Raw genomic sequence first — 23,720 nt, forward strand, 5'->3', positions numbered from 1 at the left:
ATATATTAATAAACCAGAAATTAACACAAAAATAAAACAAAATAGAAGGAATCTTTACCCTGCAGAACAACTGACTTGAAGACTATGTAGAAGATGCTGAACAAAATTACCATTGCCAAAATAGTAAGAATTCTTAAGTTTTTACGTAACATTCAAGATGTATTTTTCCAGTGTGCCCATGAAAAATCCCACCCCAAATTTACTATTCTAACCTTGTTATCCTTTGTCACGCATTTGTCTAATGAGTTCTCACACTTAATGAGGAGCTTCCGTTCTGAAGGGATTTTGCAATGAACAATTGCACAAAAAGAGAGCCCGTCCATTTATTACTTTAAGTCTACTGAACATTGAAGAGCATATAAGGCGTGACTATTTCCCTAAAGTGGACAAGTGATGTAGCTAGTTTAACAGCTTTGAACTATGCTTCATTTCTTTCCTCACCCTCCTCCCTCCCCTAAAAGGGCCTTAGCTGTATTAACTATGGCTTACTTGAAATTTAATCATCGAGTCACCTTCAGCATAAAATATGCAATATCCCAATTCAATTGTGACAACTTTTATTTGATTTTTCTGATATTATCAAGAAGACAGTGCAGCTGGTTTGATTACTAAAGCCTTTGATTTTTATTTAAAAGCAAGTTTCAGGGCCTTGCTAATGAGCAGGGCAACATAAAGCAAGTCTTAACGATACTGCATTTTATTGGGGTGAAAAAATGTTCAAAAATAGAAGCTGATTAGTGTTGTTCTTCTCCCTTGCTTTTCCAGCCATCTCACTTACAGAAAACAGACTAGTGTTGTTAATGGACTCTCCAGGTAACATGTTTTAGAGAGATGTTCGTAAGTGATAAGACAGACTCTCAGGCCTCTTTCTTTTCTATGAAGAAGGAAAACTCTGCCAGACTGCTTCTGGCACAACCCCATTCATTTTTCCTGCAATGACAATTGACAGAGAACGAGAGCACACTCTGGGACACGGAGGGTTCAGTTTCCTTTGGCAGCGGGTTTGACTGGAAGCAAACCTAAATTATTCCACTTCTAAGGAACAAATAAGGAATATTTTTCTGGAATGTAAAAAACATGCACGTTAACTAAAATCAACCTTCACAAGAATCCTAAAGCATAAGATTGCTTAGCCAAAAAATCCCAAACGAACTCAAAACAAAACCAACAAAATAGACACAAAACAACTGCAATGCTACTAATTCATGTATAAAAACTGGTCAACAGCACCTTAAGATCTAGTGGGTGAGGTGAGAAGGATGGTACAGGGGAAGAGTATCACACAGCATTCAGTAATGCCACCTGACAAATTTACAATAGATATTCCTAAAGGGGAGAAAAGTATATGGCCATCACGGCTACCTTAAAATCTATAGTCTGTTTCTGTTCTTGTTAAACAAAAATTCATTACAACAATTATTAGTTTTCTATAATTTATTTCAGTTAGGTGAGATACTTCACATTGCTCTATTCATCTGTGTGTGCCCTCCACAGTCCTACCATTTGAACTAGTTAGTGTGCCTTTTCCGGGGCAAAAATCCTCATTGTTTTTCCACATATACAAATAGCAAACATTGGTTTCACTAAACCTTTTTGACAATTTATTAACATTATTAGGCTTGAGAAACAAAGTGAAGTTTTATTCAAAATGTAAACATTAAGATAATTTTAAAATGTTAGTGCTCACCAACAGGAAGAACAGTCCTTTTTCTGCTTTTTTTCTTCCATATATTTATTTATAAATAATGCACTGAAAAAATGTCTTTGTCATTTGAGTCACCTGAAGAAGTTCTTATAATATTCTTGCACCATTATAAATAAAAGATGGAGATAGCCTCATATTCCAAGTTTTCACCCATTAACATACCATATACGCAGAATGTTATCTGTGAATGATACAAACAATAATCCTGCTCTGAACTAGCTCATCATTATTATGATGAAACATCACAGACAGTAATTTCTGAAAATTTGAAGGGGGTGGAAGGGAAAAAACCCACCACATAGAAATCTTGCACAAAATGCATGCTTGTATATAAATACCCAAAGTTGCTGTAGGAACAAGCAGCAAAATATAGCAAGGACAAATGCAAAGTTTATTCCACGTATGCTACAATTAATCAACACATTAGGGAAGTATCAAAATTTGTACTATTAACATATGGCAACAGTTTATTGTTACAATACATTGCAATAGTCTCACTGAAAAAGGCTTTTAAGCTGCAGACAGTGCAATTGCATTAAATCTTAATTCTTCTGGGTCACGTTCCATGAACTTCTTGCAAACTTCTATTGCATCCTAGGGAAAAAAGTACAAATGGAAAAAATACAAAATGAAAACCAATATAAATCATATTAATTTAAAAAAAACCCCACGAAAACTGAAATATGAAGATATGCTTTATACAAACTATGCTCAAAATGGACTTTTCCATGAAGGTTTACTAAACAGTGTCACAAATCTATATAAATGGTATTTCTGAGGTGAGTTACCACTATTCAAGATTATTTTCAGTGCTCATATGGGCAGCCTAAACAAGCAAAAGTTTTATGTAGAACCTTAGAAACAATTTTTGTGACTGAATATTACTTTGTGCAACAGATGTGTTGCTTGTCTTTCTAAATGCATTTCTGAAGTTTGCCTTGACTAGTACTCTGCACTCAGAAATTTTTCCTTTGTTTCAAGATGAATCTAAGCTCTGTGGGGTAATTGAAAGATCTTAAGTAATTCCTTCATCTAGCTTTAGGGTGCAATCTGGAGAACACATGTTATCAGTAAACCAGAAAAAAGTTACATATGAAATAAGGAAAGCTTTATCCAACTTCTCCCCCTGTCCAAACACAAATTGTATGCAAACTTTACAGACATTAGTCTATGCTACTAAACTATAAAATTGTTTTGGTTTTTGTTTGTTTTTAGTTTTTCTGGGTTTTTGTAATACTAATCTAGTCTGGATACCATAATAGTCAGATCTATGCATTGCCTTCTCTCAACTTCAACTTCGTATCATGCTGTGGGAATGACAGTTATCCTCCCAACTGAGTGTATCCCTTTCCAATTAATTTCTCAACTGAACAGCTCCTGACAAAATAAGCACTCAAAAGAAGCTGTGAAACTAGAGAATGATTATTAGCAAGACTCAGAAAGGAAATCAACTTCTGTCTAGTATGACACCTATCAAACTATAACTAAAGCAAAGGAAAGAGAATGAAAAATTTTAAGTTTTCAATCTGATAACTTTGTCTTGTGTACTTGAAAGGAGCAGGGGTATATGCAAATCTCAGCACAGAAGACAAGTCAGTCTGAATTTCTGTTATAATCAACCTTTCTGACATTTCTTATGTTATGATACTCTGTCATCCAGAGTTACAACATGAGTGTTCCAAAATATCTGGTTTTAGAACTGAGTAAAACTAATTTTGTCTTACCATCCCACTTGCTCTATTTCTCATCCAACCATAAATACAGCAAGACTTGTATAAGTATTTTCATATGTGTGTATTGTATAAATTTTGTGGAAATACAGCAGGAATTTTGTATAACCCCATTTAAGAAGGTTCTCTATTCCTACCTCTAAAAAGGAATCGTCACTGGTTTCCCCATGGTTTATTGGAAATGGCTTGCGCCCATCTGTTGAAAGACAAAGCATGACTGAACAGCACATTTATAAGATTATAAAAGCTTAATTTTTCCAGTTAAAACTATTTGAACACATTTTTTTTGTACTTCACTTTCAAAAATGCTATCCTTATTTTTCATAAAGGTATCACACATGCTAGCTTTTCCCTTGTCTCTCCTCCACTCCTGACTGCTTCAACCAGTATCATTATGTACAGTCTGTTACATTAAAAAAATAATCCAAACTATGACATATTTTTAAATATTTTATTTGAAAACTTCAAGGCTGTAAGATGCTATTGTTTTACTGCTGGTGTAGTACTTCAGTTTTTCCAGTAGAGTAGAAAAATTTCAACTATGCTTGATGGATTTACTCAGACAGACAGCTGTACATCTGTGGTCTTTGACAGCTGTGATCAGGGACTCTGTGACAGAACCCAGTAACAAACCTACCAGTTTGAAGAGTCTGGCATATCTGAAATGTTTCTCTCATTTAAAATAAATTAGCAAACAAGCCCAGTAGCCACAAGTATTATGTACTTTCATAGCATTTAAAAAGGGTTGCTATAGTTATTTTTTTTCTCCCATTTGCAATATAATAATGCTATCATTATCATCATTTGAAAAATAATTTCATTCATAGAAATATGTTTAAGGTTACTTTCAAAGAGTTAACAGTATGAAAACATATGTCAGGGTATCCTCAGTATTTGCTAGACCAAAATGCCTTTTGGTTCTGTCCTCCCTGTAAAAGACCTTTCCCTCTCCAAAGATGCCATCAAAGTTGACAATACTTCCAAACTCCAAACTTTTGGATTTGCATGAGCAAGAGATCGTTCACTATTGTAACAACAATGACTGAAGATGCAACAATGCAAAACCCTCAGAAAATGCCAGGGAAACAGAAATGAATGCTCTGAACTGCTGCAAGTTAAGTTTGATTCAATTCTTGGGGTTTTTTACATACATCTTGGCAGAACAGCATTTTAAGTTCATGTGACTATAAATAACGTGTTTTCTATGGCAAAAACATCGCAAGCATTTAGCATCCATGTGCTTCCTTAGCATTTTCTGCCTTCCAGAGCCCACATGCTGCCCACAGTGACTGAAGCCAGTGAATCAATTGAAAAACCTTCTCCAATTTTCCTACTTTTAAGTTTGTTTTTTTTTTGCTTCCTTCCGCTGGTACAGAAAGAAGTTATTTTAAGAACAAAAAAATAGTACTACTGGCGTTCCACTGTACAGCAGAGCTAAATGCCTCTTCTATTTTTTTTAATTTTAAGAAAAAAATTCAAATTGATTTTATCTTGCATCATACCTACAGAAAATAGCTAAACATGGTCATCATAGTATGTAGTTTGCATTTTAAGCAGAGTAAATTAATAGGCAATGAAAACATATTATGGATATAGCACACTGCTGAAAGAAGAGCAAGCCATTCACCATGCCTTGGAATTTAGTCATAAAACATTTATATTGTATCCTACAGTACTTACCTTTTTGATCTAGTTCACTGACAGACACACAGGATCATAAAATACAGAAATGTTTGCCTATTGTTCATAACTAATCCCTCATAATACCCCTTAGATCAACTTAATATTAACATAAGCACTTCTGATATACCACTTATGCCCCAGACTGTGATTAGTTAAGGGCATTGCTTAATTACATGTTGATTTTCAAATGATGAAAATGTTATAACCATAAAATACTGCAAAACTTATGATAGGAAAGACCAGCGACTTGCAGTTTTTAAATGCTGATCTACTTGCTGGTTTTCTGAAGAGCCTGCAGCAAAACTGAGTTGCCCAGCAACATATTTAAGATTGGAGTCATTAGAGAATATCAGAGCAGAACTGAAGTGCTACACAATCTGAAGGGGGGAAAAAAGCTGTAATTCAGCAAATAAAGACTACTGTTCTACAGTGAATGGCCTAATGACCACAAAAAAGTAGAGGGAAACAAATGACCAGCCTATTACAAATGAGTTGCAGAGTATTAATATCTGTTGGTACCCTGACTACACACTTTTGGTTTAAACTGTATCATGCTACTTAATAGTACAGCTAACACTTCTAAAGCAGCATACAGTTAATTTAATACAAGCAATGTAGGGACATAAATATAACTAGTTTCCTCTGAAATTTTGAGTGTTCAATTTTTTCTTGCTTCCTGTCCTTATAAATGATAACAGAAGTTTTAAGGCAGTCTAGTATTCTGTACCATTTTATCTTAATAGGAGGGAGTTGAGGGAAAGAGAACCAAAAAGAAAAAAAATAAGGGGAAGAAGGCTGCAATTGTTTGACAGAAACCCCCAGACCCTAAGATGCAGCTGAAAAGAAATCTCTCCTAAACCTTGACAGTTAACAGCATCACTATTTGCATTTGTTTCAAACAAATGGAGAGGGCAGATAAAAAGGTGTTCTTACCCAATTCATAGAGATGACCACCTACATTAACTAAGGCAATAAAGTGAAGATCTACTTTTTCATCTATACTTGGTGCCTGCAAGACAAAACAAGAAAAAAAGAAATTGTGTTCACTAAAACTCTTATCACAATATGGTTAATGAGCACATATCATCATAATATGCACAACACTTGGACGAGAGAAATCACAAGTGAGTCTGGATCTATACAGAATGGCAAAAGTCAGTGCAGATCATTTTGGAATATGAAGAAGCTGCCTGCAATGCACAGACCAGTAAGAACACATGCAGTAAAGTATCTGGAATTATTTACAATTATAGCTCTACACAAAAGCTTTATTTTTCATTACTGAATTAAAAGTAGAGTCAGCTCAAATACATTAACATCAAAAATAGATATTCATATAAATAGAAACTCCTTCACTAACCCATCTCCCACAATAAAGTGATGCAGGGCTCAACTCTGAAACCTGTAATATTTTAGAACTGAAAATATTCACTTGGTCAAAATATTTTTTTCCTCATAAGCCAAGCACAGTTGAGTTAACCTGTTCCCTCTTCACAAGCAATCAAAAGAAACAGCTTACACATCTTAGATGGGGGAGGAAAGAAAACAGCCAGAGGTGCCTAGACTGAATTTTGAAAAAGGCATCATAGTAACTGTACCCGGAGAGGACTGAAGTGTATAACGGCATGAAGGGGCATAACATAAAAAATGATTACAGTTGGTAAAGATCTATCTAACCCAGTACTGCACTGCCAACCACAGCAAGCAAAACTTTTTTCAGAAGAACACTGGGCATGCACAGCATAGTGCTCCACCAACACACATTCCCAGCATCCACTGAGCAGTGTTTTTTGAACTTCTGAGCCAAAAGGAGCATCACCACTGTTGTGTTCAATAGCAATTGATGGTGTTAATTCCTCATCATTCTGTCCAGTCTGCATCTGAACTTCAATCCACAATTTTAAGTGGTACTGTTTTGAGCAAATGGGAAAAAGCACCTCAGTTTTTCTTCACTATCAAGAATTTGACTTGTGTGAAAATACATTTCATGCCATTTTCTTTCATCTTGTAATTACTGCTAAAGATCCTTAAAAGATCCCAAAAGTGTAAAAATTTGCCGGAAACAGATTAGAGTGTAAAATGTGTTGTAGAATCTTACGGTTGCAACATCTTTTCAAGACTGGGTTAAAGGTTCCTTTTTCCTGAGGTCGTAAGAAAAGACTTAAAAAGATACTATAAACTGAAGAAATTTAGCAAACAACCAAAACAATAAAGCAAAGGACAAGAAGTCACCATAAGTCCTTTAATACATCAAGAAGGGCAAGGAACACAACATTAAGGAGGAACTGCCATCAGCTTACAAAATTTCTATGTAGCAAGCTCTAAATGAGAGAAAAATAAAAATAAAACGAAACCCCACACAATCTCCCCTCACTCTCATTTGAGAGTTACCTCCATGACCAGCTGAAGTGTGAAAGGCCCAAATACCCTGTTTCATCACTGCTTCAGAGAGCCTAAAATGGAGAAAGAACATTCCAGCCACTGAAGATGAGGCAGCTATCAAAGGGACAAGAGGACCTTCCCACCAGAACTCCAAGCAGTCTAAGTGAAATGGCCTTTGATAATTTTGTTTTACAAAGGCCAAACAGAGCCAGGGCTTAGGAAAAACAAGAACTTGGATACCCCAGTTGCAAACTTCAAAGCACAACAGGTTTTCTAACTTCCTGAAAACCACACAAGACAGTAGCCAACAACCAATGGAATCTTGCTGTTACTCCCACTGATCAACCAACTTTTTAAAGACATCTAAACTGTGGTGCTACAAAAATGTGCAGACAGGCAAAGCTGAGCATCCTTGTAAAATCCCACATTGTCATCTAATTCCCTTCGTAGGCATATGAATTCACAGATGTTCACTTATCCATTAAACCTACCAACTCAAAAATCTAGGCTTAAGGAATTTCAGGGTTAGGGGAATACCACCTCAGTTAGTCTCACTTTAGGAAGGAAATGGCTTAGCATTTAAAAGCTGAATGTACTCTACCTGGGCTCAAAGTGACATGAAGTAGAAGAGCACAAAGTATCGCTATTTCAGAGGACTTTGACATGTTAGGATTTGATTTTGATCACATTTAGGCCAAGATATAGTTGCCCCTTTGACCATTTTGAGGGTAGGTTCTCTGTCAAATTCTAATAAACGCCCTTTCTATAGAGAGACACAATTGGCATGCTTGGAATGTTGAGCCTGTATACAGAAAGAAGACAGACAGCGAAGCCATCAAAAAAAAGCATGATTAACTTTTCATAGAGTTTAGAGACAGAATCCTATAGAATCCTGCTGAGTTTTTGTACATGACTAATCTAAATAACATGCTTTCATTTTGCGACTGACACAACCCGTGAGAAATGTTGTGTTTTTACATTTTTAATTCCCCAGCCTCAGAGAGAGAATGAAAGTACCATGCCATCATTAAAGTTTCTACCATCTGTTCTAATGTAGGCATGCTCCTTCCCTTGTGATTTCTTTTCATCTAGTCTAGATGGTAGTAAAGTAGATCTTTTACATTTCTTGAAAAATTAGGATTTCAGTACTTTTGACAGAGAATTATTTGCATAATCATAAGCACAGAGAGCCTGAACAGTCATGATGACCTAAAACTTTATATTATAAAAATCTGTTGCTTATAACTTAGGTAAACAAGTAACTGGATTAAACTTTCCTAATGTGATCAATTTGATTCAAAATCCCCCCACCTCTCCCTTCCTTAGAGATAAAAACCTAAACATATGTGTGCATGTGCACACAGACACACACACCTGCCACACGAAAAGAAGCCTAGTCAGGCCAATTTTTACTTAACTAAGAGGCTCTGGAAATCCTAACACTTGAACCAGAAGATTTTAAATTTCAAAGCAATGGAAAAAAGAGGGAATGTCAGTTCCAGGGAGATGTCTTTTATGGTCTCCTTGAAAAGCTACACCTTTGGCCAAGTTTTCAAGTTCCTAATAAAAACTGTGTGAGTGCTTAAGAGAACATATCTTTAAGAAGTCTGCTGCGTGTTCATCACTACATAGTATTTTTTAGAACAGTTACAGAGGATTTTCTCTTGACTGTTCTTCTACTCAAAGACCTCAGTAACACAAACATCAGTCAGCTGTTGCAATGACCTATTCCTCTGGATTTTTTCACTTAGAAGTCCACTTAGTGTGCAAAAGGAGACAGCAGATTTGAAGGACTGCATGTATGTATTAACCACAAAGAAAGAGAAAGACACAGGAGTCTAAATAAGATGATTGTCTAATCAGGATTTGGAACTAACCTGTGGGATTCAAGACTCATTTTTCAAGTCTTCTGAAGTGCCGTAGCACACAGTGAAGAAAATTCATATTTTTTTTTCCCATCCAGAAAAGACAGAAAGAGGACAAGTACCAGCATCTTGGACAGCTTACAGAAACCTTTGTTATGGTTGCAACCTTAGTATAAGAAATAAGTTTGATAGTATGAGTTAGTAGACATCACTTTTCCAATTTACTTCTTCAAAAGAAAATCCATCCTGAAAAATAAAGACCAGAAGCCTTGAAAGTGATTTAAAGAAGAAAAATACAGAAAGTTTAGCACTCAAAGTGATGGTTCTGAGAACATCATCTCAACTGTAATTTTTATTCAAGTAACTGAGGTAATGCTCAATGAAAATATTAGAGCATATCTTCATGAATACCCAGCCTCACATACAAAAGTGACAGCCAAGGCTGTCGTGCCCTCTAATTTTGTATGCCACATTAAAAGCACTTAAATGACCGAGTCCCAGTTTTTCAGAGGATTTGACTGCCTTCTCTGCTAACCTATACATTCAAATTGAATAATAAACAATTGCTGACTGCTGTGAGAAGTCAATTTTAATTGACTTGTCTCAGGTCAATACTCGTTAGTTGATGCTATTGAAACAGAACATCTACATTCCTTCCTCTATTCTTCACTAGCAATTTCAAATTGGTAATTACAATGGTACTTTCCAAAGTTTTTACTATACAAACAGTAATCCTTCCTACTCCTTCTTGTACTGAGAAATTCCTTTAATTTTACCTTTCACTACTGCATGAAACTCTCCTCATGAACTAAACCAGTCTTCTTTCCAGTTGTTGCACTAAACTTCAGAAACTCAATGGTGCACCCCATATCACTGTTTGCTTAATCATATCAACCTGTCCAATCAAGTATAATTCTTCAAACTTATATTGGTAATGCACTTAGACCATTATCCCAATCTAAAAGAAAATATTCAATTTTCATACATTTGAAATCCTTTGTTCTTCAAATGTTGCTAAGTTAAAACAAAACTGTTTCTTTTTCCTAAAGCTGCATTTCTGGGACAAACTCACAATTGGAAAAAAAAAATTGTCTTCCTCTCAGGGATCTACTGAACAAGCCTCACCACATCCTGCTTAAAATTCATGAAAGACCACACTATAAAAGCAGATTCAATGTTACATGACAGATTTCAGAAACTTCTTCCAACTAAATCTCGTACTTTTACTATTTCCTTACACTTGCTTTGGAGAGGAAGGCACAAAGCAAGAAGCCTCACAAACCAGTTTAGTAGAATGCTTTGCAATACAAGTAGTGACTGGGAAAGGAAAAAACCACCACTTGTTAAGTCAGGAAAATGGCATCAGGAATCTGTTGGGTTCTGGAAGAAGAGCACTAAAGACTGATATGGAAAAGACAGTTTTGCAGAACCTTGAGGAATAAAAAATTTCAGATACATCCAACTGAAAAATCATGACAAAAGTAATTGCAGTCTAAGAGAAGGAAAACCTTGGGAGTTTAAATATACAAATTGACTGACAAGGAGTTACAAGAAGCAAAAAAAAAAAAAAATCCAAAAATGAAGTTTACACAACGTATGGTTTAGATGGAAAAAATGATGCAATTGCTATTGGGTAGATTAGGTGCCTGTATTTTCCATTTTGCAGCATGGAACATGCTTGGGCAAATATACCATCTAAGACTGTGAAAGGCATTTGAATCTTGGTTGAAGTACTGCAATTAAAACAAAGACCACTGGAATGATGATCACAAGTTTTAGCAAGATTATTTCTGGCTCATTCTTGTGAAACAGTGACACCTCTATTCATGCTCAATATATTGCAGTGAGTTTATGGTTTTGAAATGCTCTGGAGTTTCACAGTTGAACACGCACAGCTCAAAGTATCCCTTGCCCAGAATAATGAGTAAGAATTTCTGTGAGAAAGGTGCTGAGGGACTGTCTTGAGTGCTGGCACAAAAATGGAAAAGAAGTTCCTTTGCCTGTTTTTCTGGTCTGCTGCCATGGTAGATGAGCTGTCTCAAGCTTATTACCTCTATGTCACCAACCACAGCTAGAATACGCAAGTGTCAGGTGAGGTACGGTTCCAAGCTATTGGACTAGTAGTGTTTGATTTTGAATGGGAGGATGTCAAGCAAGAAGGTGAAATTCATAGACAGGTTCTATCAAGGATCAGAGTATCTGGATACAGAATACTTACACAAACACATTTTGAATCCATAAGCAAGAGGAAGTATTCAGCAGTATGCTGCTCTAAATAGGTATTTCCTGTTTTTTTTCTTTAAAGAACAGAAACTTCGGTCTGATTTAGAAAGTAAATGTGAAAAAACAAAGAGCACGTTTTCAAATTTGAAAAGTGTAGAAAAGATTCACAGAATTAGGAAATTAGCTTGAATATAAAAGGCAGCAAAATGAAAGGCAAGCAAAGATACTAAAAGAACAGATAAGCTGGAAAAACAAGAGAAAATGACAAGGATTCAGGAAAAGTCAACGTTACTAATGAAGCAGGTTGTTACATGAGCTTAAAAATTCGCCACTTCTGCAATTTATCAGATTTGTATAGAACATTTTAGGACAGTGTTTTCGATTTTTTTCCTCCTATTGTACGTTCTTAATTCATCTGGAGACCTACTCTAAAAAGACATATTGGGTCTGGCTGAGATGGAGTTAGTTTTCCCCACAGCAGCCCTCACAGTGCTGTACTCTGCATTGGTAGCTGGAAAGGTGTTGGTAAACACATCTGTGCTTTGGCTACTGCTGAGCAGTGCTGGCACAGTGTCAACACTGTCTCTCTAATCTCCCATCAGTAGTCTGGGGGTGGGCAAGATCTTAGGAGGGGACATAGCTGGGACAGCTGACCCAAACCGACCAAAGGGATATTCCCTGCTATCTGACATCTGCTCAGCAATAACAGCTAACAGAAAGGAGGAGAAAAAGGGGGGCAGGCATTCGTTTCTATGATATTTGTCTTCCTGACCAACTACTATGCATACTGAAGCCCTGCTTCCCAGGAAGTGGCTGGACATTGCCTGCTGATGGGAAGTAGAGAATAAACCTTTTGTTTTCCTTTGCTTTCATGTGAAGCTTTTGCTTTATTAAACTGACTTTATCTTGACATCTCTCTGCCCTGACCTGCTGAGAAGGGGAGTGATAAAGCAGCCTGGTGGGCACCTGTATCCAAGGTCAACCACCACTGAAGTCAAGGAAAGTTTTCAAGTAGGGAAAGTGCTTTTATTTAAGGAGCATAAAGAGAGTCTCCCAGCATTAAGACTTTCGCTCTAAATTTTGAAACAATCTACTGCCTATCTGTCAATGTTTTAGTAGTAGAAATGTATTTAGAACTACGAGAAAGTTCAACTATTTTAAATACAATATACAGCATGTTTTCCCCTCTCCCCCGGGAAGAGCACAGATTTCTCAATAAAAGCAATATTAGAATGCCCATATATTTCTCACAGGTTGGTCTAATACAACACTGACACCAATTCAGCCTCTTTGTACATCTAGCAGAATGATCAGAGCTGTACTAATAATATTTGTTGACAGGACAATAAATACTACTTTGTCATTCAAATTTTAATCAAGCCACCTGAGGCAGCTTTATTGCCAAAAATGCTGTCTGATTTCTTGCATATTAAACTAATTTACATCTAAGTTGTGTGTTCTTAAATTTTCTTGGAAAGGCATGTTATACAAAAGTGTAAAGATGAGAGAAATGTAGTTACCAACAGATACCAAACTATATAGCATTTAGTGATAAATCTTTACATATAGGCCTTACAATTTTAATCTGTCACATGAAGACAGGATCTCAGGATTTAAGGAGTAAGATTTTAAAACTTTTTAGTGGAAAGCTTCTGTTTTGCCTAATACAATTGTATTGAATTCTATTTACTTTATAATTTTTTAAAAACATTTTTAAAGCAAATGCTCACTGCTAATGGATGAGGAGTTGAATTAGACATTTTCTGAAGTAATTAAAACTCTCTACTAGTTCTCTGCTATAATCACTACAGGTTATGCTGTGACGTCCATCTTTAGATAAGTCATCATTTATTCATTGTTGAAGTAAACTCATGGTCAATTAATGCTTTCGTTCTAGGCAGGCACACTCGAGCTCAAGTCTTTCTCAAAAAGTCTTTTGTTAACAACAAGCTTATAAAAGTCAAATTCATACAAGAATCCAGTTTCAAATTATAGAAATATGTCATAGAATTTTCCACGCTTTGCTAAACAACAAAATCCCCAGGTAAAATGTCAGATGTTTGTCAATGTCAATGAAATAAATATTAAATGGGGGAGGAAGAAGCATGAGTTGGACAGAACTTAACTCTGTGCTTAACTCCACGGCTCCTCAAATCTCAAGGTATTTAACTAGCTCTAAATGATAATATCAAGAATGTTCCATACTTCTGAATATTACAAGAGAGCTTGATACTTCATAATAGTAATTATCATTCACATGAAGAGAAAGGAGTCTGGGAAGAGGTCTCATCCTAAGATATTTATCAGGATAAAAATATAAAATCTATAAAGAAATGGAAGCATTTGACACTAATTTTTAATAGCAGTAAAACATTAAGAATTTCCACATGTGGAATGAATGAAAAAGAAAATGGACCACCGTCAGAAATAGTTATTTCACCTCAGTAAAAGATCCATATACCTCAATGAAGAATTTCTAGTAACACAGGTGAAATGTGGTCATTATCAAAGAATGATAAAAACAAAATTAAGTCCCAATTTTGTATTTAAGACCATTCCCTTCTACGTATCCAGACTTTTTTTATATATGTGCGCACTGAAAGTGTGATCACTCCTTAAAAGCAGGATGAAATACAACAAAATGACTCTTTCAGTTCGGTGTTTCTGTTGGTGGTCATAGGATAGTTTAGAAATATTGGTTATTCTGTGCATGTAATTTTTTTTCCAGATTTTCAAGATACATTTGTGGTCTGTGAGTGAAGAAGAAAAAAAGTGTAAGCATTTGATGACAAGCTTTTTTGATTAGAATGTCTTCATCTTAAACCAGAATGTATGCCTACAAACTGGATAAAGAAACAGATGTCAACTGAGAAAGTAACCAGCCCCTTGGGGTTACAGTAAGCATTTTATCTTTACTGAAATACCCAGGGACCATTAAGCAAGACTTAATGAAAGAAAAGGAGACTAGGTTTAGCATAAGAGAACTTTAACCAGGTCTCAAACACAGAAGAAATAATATCACGTGACAAAGAATTAGAAGCCCCTTGGTTTAGCTCATCCAAATGAAAGGCCATGAAGATGAGGTGAAAAGAAGAGGCTGGATGTGGAGTCTATGGAAAAAAAAAAAAAAAAGCCACTTTATGAAAGGCAGACTTCCTCTATGCTTTGAAAATGATTTGGCATGTGTACTGAATCAAAAATACCTGGACAGCAAAGAATGAAATGATGTACTTTTGCTGTCCGACATGGGGGAAAGGGGGAAAAAAAAAACAGGAAGAAAGAAATCCTAAGAATGGTTGAGAAAAGACCCCAACAAAAAATGATGCCTTGAAGACCGAAGTTACGTGGCAGAAGGCCAGTCGTGTCAAAGTAAGAAAAGACTGAAGATGGACTACACTTACAACAGAATGAAGCCCAACAGATGGAAGGCGTATCAAGGGCCGCCAACGACGAAGACGGATTGACGGACTGGTAGCCTTTGCAGGACCTACATGATTACGTTTGGCCCAGGAGAGGGATGCAGAGTGACACAATGGAGAAGCCTTCGTTCTGCTGTGGCTAACCTGAGGCTGCGATGAGGATGGTGGTGAAGACAGCGAGGACGATGACGACTACATAAACATTAAAAAAGAACATACTTAGCCCACTTAAACTTGAAGCAACATCCCTAAAAAGGCAACTGCAAAATGTCCACTATTTAGTATACTGTCCTTTAACTGCTCAAATCACACAGATAATAATCAAGAGTGTGTTGAATTTGAACGAGAAGACAAAGGAACACTGAGAATAAGCAAAGACATCGTCCAAATATCAAGTTTATAATCAGATAAGCTAGAGGTTATTCACACCCAGGGAACTTTATAATATGAATACAAGTTAAATGACTCATTCAAGAGACAGACTGTTGGAAAGTGAGGAGGGAAGGGATTTAAGTATCATCTCATGGAAGGAACAGTTGAAAACAGAGAATGAATCAGTTTTGTCAACAGCTACAAAAGCTGTGAGCAACAATTCTTTGGTAATTTGGGAAAACTAGGTTGTGCTACTCTGGGATTTAAAATGAATCAAACAACTATTGTCACAGAGCCCAGAGTTTCTTTACTGTTCCATGTCTAACATAAAAGGAGAGCAAAGGAAAAGGGAAGCTTACCGTGGTGAGGTATGCAACTTCCTAAGTTTTTCACCTATTCTTCTAAAATAGCAGGCCAGTGGCAGTATTGCCATTAACACTCAGGATCCCTTTAGTATCCGTGGAAGCAGTAGGACTATGTTAAACCATTCAAATTGTTACTATTAGAAGAAAGACCACAGAAGTATTAAAAATGACTCTCAGCTCCAACTGAAAAAGTTATAGTAAATATATTAAGATCAGAAAGGACCATTGTGATGATTTAGTTTTGATCTTCTGTCCCACACAGGCCACAGGACCAAATAAGTTCAAGTTTTGTTTGAATCAGACATACTCACAAAACAAAAACAAACATTCAAGCTTAACAATTTTATTGCTACTGAAAAAAAACAGAATAAAATATTCCATCAATCCTGTCTATAGCTAGAGACAGTAAGTAACATATTCACACAGCTTACTAAATACATTTGTGCTAAATACAAAGGCAACCTTTCTAGTCCTTCTTAATGATCACATGAACATGGAAAAATGGATTACATTAGTTCATCTGGCCACGATGTCAAATAAGGAGCTCACCTTTAGCATATCATGATCCACTATTACTTTCCCAATGTCATCTTTAGATGACCTCCTCACCTTCTGTCAAGAAATAAAGTTTATCTTTTGCGTTAATTACACAGTTTTTATTTGTCCTCAGAAGATTACTCCTTTCTTTGAAGCTAATCTAAAGGGCAATGCAGATTGTCCTGTGTTGATGTCTGGTGCTTTATTATATCTTGATCTTTTTACACTGCCTGTAGGTTTTTGGGTGTATTTTAATCATAGAATCATAGGATGGTTTGGGTTGGAGAGGACTTTAAAGATCATCTAGTTCCAATCCCCGCCATGGGTAGGGACACCTTTCACTAGACCAGGTTACTCATCCAACCTGGCCTTGAACACTTCCAGGGATCAGTCATCCACAACTTCTCTGGGCAACCTATTCAAGTGCCTCATCACCCTCACAGTAAAGAACTGCTTCCTAATATCTAATCTAAACCTACTCTCTTTCAGCTTGAAGCCATTCCCCCTTGTCCTGTCACTATATCTCTTGTAAACAGTCTCTCTCCAGCTGTCTTGTAGGCTCCCTTCAGGTACTCGGAAGGCTGCAATTAGGTCAGCCCGTTATTGTCTTCCACATTGTCTAACAGTGTAGATGTATAGTAGAGATCTTAGAACCAATCCCTGCAGAGACCCGCTAGCGAACATACTCATCAGTGATACCTGACTTATCTGCACTGAGACCTGCCAGCTGCTTGCAAATCCATTAAAGTTATGCAGGTAGCATAGAAACTGCAGTTCCTTAAGGTATACCCCAAATTATGCATTCAATGGAATGACTGTAGTAGGGGCTGTGAAAACCAAGCATTAGATAGCTTCTCCAAAAAAGAAAATATGTTCACTCATTAATCAATGCATAAGTGCCAGTCAAAACTATTTACTTTCTTTGTATTATTTATTATTTTTGAAGCAACTAATCTTAGGGTTTTGGGTTTTTTTTCTTTTTCCTGTTAAGAATGGGGCAATGAATTGGTTCTTTCTGCTCCCACACTGCTGACCTTAAAGAACAAAGACAGGGTTAGGAATTCTTCATGAAGAGCAAGTATCAAGTACAGTAGAAACTGTGGAGCTCCAAGATAAACATGGAGTGTTACCAAGTCTCATAACCTGTCCAGAGAACATAGTTTTCCCCAGGTTTGTCACAGTTTGGGTTTTTGGAATTTTAAGCATTCTGATCCACCCCTACATATCAGCAGCTCCTCATGAAAGAAGACAAAACCAGAAAACTTCCAAGTCAAAAATGCAACTACATGAATCAAGAGGAATTTAGCAATGACAATACTTTTATACTTCTCCTACAAGAGAAACTTACAAGAGTTTAACCACTATTACAATTTATCTCTACCACTGATTTTTTTTTTCCATGTTCTTCAATTGAAGAACTGATCTGAGACATTTTACATTTAGATTCCATATCAGATGGCTTTAAAAACAATTTATTCTCAGCATGCCTAAGGAAATTCCAAAAGATGACTGATAAAACACTGCTTCTAGAAGTCCTCACAGCCCACAGACCTCCATATGGAAGGAAGAACCTGCCGTGGGGCGGAAATTTAAGAGCTTTGCTGATAGACAGTTCATGATAAAAGGCAAGACACTACAGTATATTGTACAATTTTGTAAGCTGCTGCCAGCTTACAAACAGACATTCCAAGAATCTGCAATATAGTAATACCTGTTTACTGAGAAAGAGTTAAAATGAAACCAAAAAACCTTGCTAAGAGTATGAACTTACTCTGGCTTTGATACATTCCATTGAGTGGAAGCTGTTAAACTGTATACTTTTGCTCCAAAAAAATTTCTATCTTTTAGCACTCCTGTGTAATTACTGTAAAACCATTTAGAAGACTTTGAACAATACCAAATTTAAGATTTGTTTAACAGTACAGGGATGACCAGAATATTGAAAATTTTTTTCATAAACACTTTTTTACTTTTGTTACCACTTCTACCACAATTCTACAATTTCACCATTCTTATTGATAGCACTTATTTATTTTCTGGACAATATTGCTAAAATAATGTGAATATATTAAAAATGCCCCTTGCTGGAATGTAACGAGACCAGAAAAGACTGTAGGTTTTCAAAACTGAATTTATAGCATAGAATGAAGTTTAGGGCAATTAATATTTTAATATTTCTAGTGAGTATTTCTCCTAATTTTAAATTCCATTCACTGAATCTTTTTGTCCTTTACTTCCTGTACTAGTGAGTCCTCTAGTGAAATCAACTAAAAAAAAAGAGAAATTTCCTCTCCATTTAAAATATACTTTTGCATTTCTAAGAGTCAAATTTTCAGAAACGGTATATAGGTACTCTGGAAAAGCAAAGTTAATACTGGATTATGGCTAGTTAAAAAGGTTGCAATAGCCAGAAAATTCTATGCATTGCTTTAATAATAAGCACAAATTAAGCTATGTGAACTGAAGTTGTTTTCAACCGAATATATAAAAAAAATTAAATTAGAATTACATGTCAGTATTACTATGAAATTAATGTTAAATATACATCTTCAAATAAAGGATACATTTACAATTTAAAATATGAAAGACAAATCATAACTCGAGACTCCATTAAAACAAGACTTATTAACAGCTAGAAACTGCAGAGAAGAGAGAATTAGTCTAACTTCACAAGACGAAAAGATCACAGGAACATATTCCTGTGCTGAAAATTGTAATAGGCCAAATATCTGAAGTGGTAAAACAAAAGCCCTGAAATAGAATTGAATGTTACTGTCATATAAACCAGTAAGTACATTAAGTTTATTGTTTGTAATACAAACAACACATTATAAAGAAGTTAAAAGCTTCATGAAGTAGGTCCAAAAAAATGTTCATGCAATTACCATCTGCCCCAATCCAAAACTCATTCCTATATATAACCAGTTATTAAAACCTAGAGCCACTTAAATCTAAGATCTAAAAGGAATCATGTATAAAGTTTGTCAGGCACTAAGAGCTGTGCTTTTGCACATACCTAAAAGTGCAGAAGTTTGACAGTGCCGAGAAGCTCACGACTTGGCCCACGCCCAAACCTGTCAGGTTTTAGAAACAGAGATCTGTGTCCTCATCTTGCTTGGGGAACCCAATACAGCAAAGTACCTCAGTTCATATCTAATGCACTGAAGATCTGACAGGACAAAGCAGCATCTGGTATTGCATGACCATTTCTTTCTAAGAAGAAATATATATTACTGACTAACTTGCTAGCGGCTACAAAAAGTCATCTATCTGGAAACTCAAGGTCAGGGTATCCTCTCAGGGGGAACTTCAAGCCCATGCCACCTTCCTCTTAGGAAGCTTCCCTGCCTATCAGCTGACAAACTATACTGGACTGGGGCTTTCTTTCCTCCATTTTGAGGTTGTGTCACTTGTGTAGAAAGAAATGCCAGTTGCACTGGGACAGAGATCAAATTAGCTTTAACTGCATACCAGCATCACTGGAAACTTGGGAAACAAAAGGAGATACAATACTTTCAGTCCTGGTCATTGTTTCATAGGTACAACCCTGGGATCAGAGGCCCTGACACGTGTTCTGCATCTGCTCCATTGCATTGTTCCATAAGAGCACAGTAACTCCTCCCAACAAACTGTTATACAGTTCTCATACACTAAACTCTGGAGCAGAGATAGGAGAAGGTTGAATCAACAACAAAAAGTGCAATTTTTCCAGTCAAATGGGCAATGTAATGGTTACTACAGCTTTAAGATTATATTCAGAGAGGGTGTGTACTTAATATCTACAATTTTTCCCCATCACCTTTTGAAGATTTTTTTGTTTTGCTTAAATAATTGCTCATTATTGAGTGAAACACAATGTTTTAAAGGGTCTGCATTAGAGTTCAAACTAAGTGTTTTTCTTCCTTAGGAGTCATTATCCTTAGTGGGTTTTTTAATATAGAAATTAAAATCTATGTATCACTTCTCAAGCACTTTAAATCTTTTAACAGCATTTCAAGCCTGTTGTGGTGGTGGTGGTGAAATCTTGAGAGACATTAAGTTTCTTCAAGTTTTTATAACAAGATAAGCAGCCAGACAGAGGAGCCTGACAAAGGAAGAATTCCACAGGGGCAGAAGATGCTTCATGAGCTCATCTCCAACAATACACCACAGAAGTCACATGAACTGGAGGCATTATGAGTATTTCAACTGCAAGAAAAACCTTGTTCATAACTAGGACTTCCTTACATGCAACAAAAGCCTGTAGAACATGCAAATTCTTAGGGAGTTAGAGTCATAAACTCCAGTCCTCACAGACCTACTTATTTTGTGAACACTACAGTTATCAGCATCAATACGTATTTAAGCAAAGACTATAATTTTTAAACCAAATTGGGCTACATGTGTTAGGTGATCAACATCCGCACCAGTAAGTATAATTAATCTTTCTTCAGCTAGTAAAAATAAAAATATTTCCAGTATTCTCCATGACAGTTCAATTCATGATTAAGAATGGACAATATCCCAAGAGTACTACTTTGCTAGACATATGAGTAAAGACAAGAAAAATGGTGAGAACAGAGCACCCCAAAAAAATCTTTCCAAAATTAGTGATAATTTATCTCTCCCTGAAGACCTAAATTTAAGTTCTATGGCCTATGTTAGGCAAAAGTCAAGCTAGATTATCACAATGGCGACTTCTGTGATCAAAAATTAGTGGAATTACAAAAAAAGAGAATTTCAAATTAGGAATTCTGCAAAAGCTAAATTAACTAGACTTTTTTTCAAATAGCTTTTCCCCCACAGGATTTTTTGCCTTTAATAAATTGAACAGCATTTTTGCACATCAAATACTACATTTTTGGATTGCTTCCTTGAGCAAAGTTAGTTGATGCAATATCAATTCTCTGTCTAACTTCAGCCATATTGGTAAAATGTTGCAAACCTTAAGAAACGTAAATTCTTCTGATTTTATCCCCCCAAATTAGTTGTTGGATAAATTAAAAAAAGAGGGCCAAACCAGTTTCTCTTTTGGCTGAGGGAAAGAGGCTGAGTGTGAGCTCAACCATCACTGGCTGTCACACATGGCCATAACCTGCTGCTTGCTGTCTCACAGATAATGCAAGAACAGCACAGGAAGCATTATGGATTGGAGAGATGCAAAAAAAAGAAAAACAAAAGCAAACTTATGGCAATTGATTGGATGCAAAATTTTGGATGCAAAACTGTAGAAACATTTTGGTACTTTCACTTGTTGTTTATTTCTTATAAACTTGTTATTTAAATTCATGGGTTGCTTTATGGGTGCGAATATCCTCTATAGTTTTGTTTCATCCTAGAAATCAGAATTCCTTCATACAGATGTAACAGTCAAGATCCAGAATAACAATTCAGAGCAATACTATATTAATACCTTACTACTTATTTGCTCAGTATAGAAATCAGATTAATGCATGTCTAAAACACTGACACGTTAGATAACATGGCAATGCAATGAGTCACAGACTAATCAAGTACAATTTCCAAAACACTTCACATGATTCTAGAAAGCTTATTTTTACACTTCTACTGTGTAGACTTCAAAAGAGAAAAAGCCACAGCTAACATTTTTAGGCAATTTTACTGCCTTTACAAGAAAGATTACATGCTTGTTCTGTAATGCTAAGCTAAACAAAAATCATCTAAGAAACAGTTATATAATTAATTTTATATTCTCCTAAGATGCAAATGTTTCTTTTGAACACTATGGATTATTCAGAAGAAATGTCGAGGAATACGGGTGATTTAAGACAAAAATCCCACTACATAATCCTGCTCTCTTGGCAGAAGCAAAAGGGAAGCTCTTTATGTTTCTTCTCTAACAATAAATTGTATATGCCCCAGGGAACCAGAGATCTTTGAAAGTTCAAGTTTTATAGCAGTTGGACACAGAGTGCATTAACTCTACTTAGTTCTTGCCAATGTTAACAACTGTTACTGTGATCAAAGTCTAACTTAGTGCATTCCAAGCAATATTACAGTTCTCAAGGCCCACTAAACAAATTTACAGACTTCAGTTTGCAGTTATGTTTTAAGGAAGAAATCAAGCTATGGTAGCATTTTCAGTAGCTGCCAACTTCAATCGATGTTAAAAATATTCCTGATCGTACTTGTGAACACAAAGTATATAAGTAAACATACTGATGTATGCAAGTATTTCAGTATTTTGTGAACACCTGAGAGTTCTAATTTGTGACTTTTGACTCTCTGTCAAAACTAGTTTTGATTTTCAAAGGCTGATTTTTCTACCATCAATATTTTTGATAAAGGTCTAATGAAGTGCAAGAATGTTGTTTCCATTTGAAGCAGCAGCTCAGATGCACCATCTCAGTCCATTCAGTTCTGAGCCTCATTTAGCTCAACATATAGTTCCAGTAGCCAAAGCTTTCAGTTGGTAAATAGATGTACTAAATGTATTAAAATAACAAAAACAAAACTCCCAAACAGGAGGATTTACAGAACCAAAGCCAGTATTTTCTGTGCTCCCCTTAATAGTTGACATATTTTATACTGCAGTTCTGTTTTCTTCTCTCTTCCATAGCAACTAATGACTGAAACACTGTAGGTTAAACTTCATTTAGCTGGACACTGTTAACAGTCTCCAAGGAAGAGGAGAGAAAATACACAAATATAAGAGCTCCTAATTTTCTCCTAAAAATCAAAAGCTCTTATAAGTCCCTAACCAATATCCAGCACAGCTATTTCAAGTGGCCATGCCACTTGTGTCCATTTACTTGACTAAAACACTATTTTGAGCCATGCTGTAACAACACTAAAACAAGTAAACTTCCCAAAGACCACAAATCACATTCTGCTAAGCAGTAATGCATAACCTTTGCTAAAACTCCCCTGTCCAAAAAAACTTTAACCTTAAACAAAAAAGTGGTTCTGTATGCTGCAAGTACTGCACAACATAATAAAACGTTCACTCTGTCATTTAAACTTTACAACAAAAAGTGATATGGAAAGCCATTTGTCAGCAGTTAGTGATACCCCGATGTTGCACAAAGAGCCTGCCAGTTACTTAACACCACAACTCTATGAGTATTTGCTGTCCACAGAAGCAAAAGCTAATGTAAGTCTAGCCTGTCAAAACTTTCTCCTCTCCTCCCAGGAGTGTGCCTGTAACATCTCTGTGCCAGCACTAGCTCCAGCAAGGCTACAGGGATGAACTCCTTCGGGAAACTGTTTGGGAAGCTCATGGAATACAGAAGATACTGTAGGTAATCTGACAATCCAGAATGATTTCAACAGGCACAGAGACACGCAGCTGGCTAAAACTTCAGATACTATTACCAAAATAGCACTTGAACAAGAGTTAAGCATGTCAAAGCTTTAGAAATGCAGAAATTGAATACAAATTATTCTCCAGATCTGATTCCTTGACTAAAAGCTAATTTATCTTCTAAAAGAACTTTATG

The 23,720-nt window shown here is 36.1% G+C and overlaps 1 protein-coding gene across 2 annotated transcripts in view; it reads right to left on the bottom strand.

Annotated features, from left to right (window-relative positions):
* Nucleotides 1-1,423: 1,423 nt before the first annotated feature.
* The window catches only part of UCHL3 (ubiquitin C-terminal hydrolase L3), a 41,746-nt gene continuing 19,449 nt past the window's right edge, over nt 1,424-23,720 (bottom strand). For both annotated transcript variants that reach the window (XM_027646647.1, XM_027646656.1), the window contains 3 exons: nt 6,052-6,127; nt 3,573-3,631; nt 1,424-2,299 (listed from right to left, as the gene is read on the bottom strand). In XM_027646647.1, the coding sequence (XP_027502448.1) occupies nt 2,216-2,299; nt 3,573-3,631; nt 6,052-6,127 (219 nt within the window). In that variant the 3' untranslated portion in view covers nt 1,424-2,215. The remainder of the gene's footprint in view (nt 2,300-3,572; nt 3,632-6,051; nt 6,128-23,720) is intronic.

This window comes from Corapipo altera, unplaced genomic scaffold, assembly GCF_003945725.1.
Source record: "Corapipo altera isolate COAL_440 unplaced genomic scaffold, ASM394572v1 0, whole genome shotgun sequence".
In the NCBI taxonomy this organism is placed as follows: Eukaryota; Metazoa; Chordata; class Aves; order Passeriformes; family Pipridae; genus Corapipo; species Corapipo altera.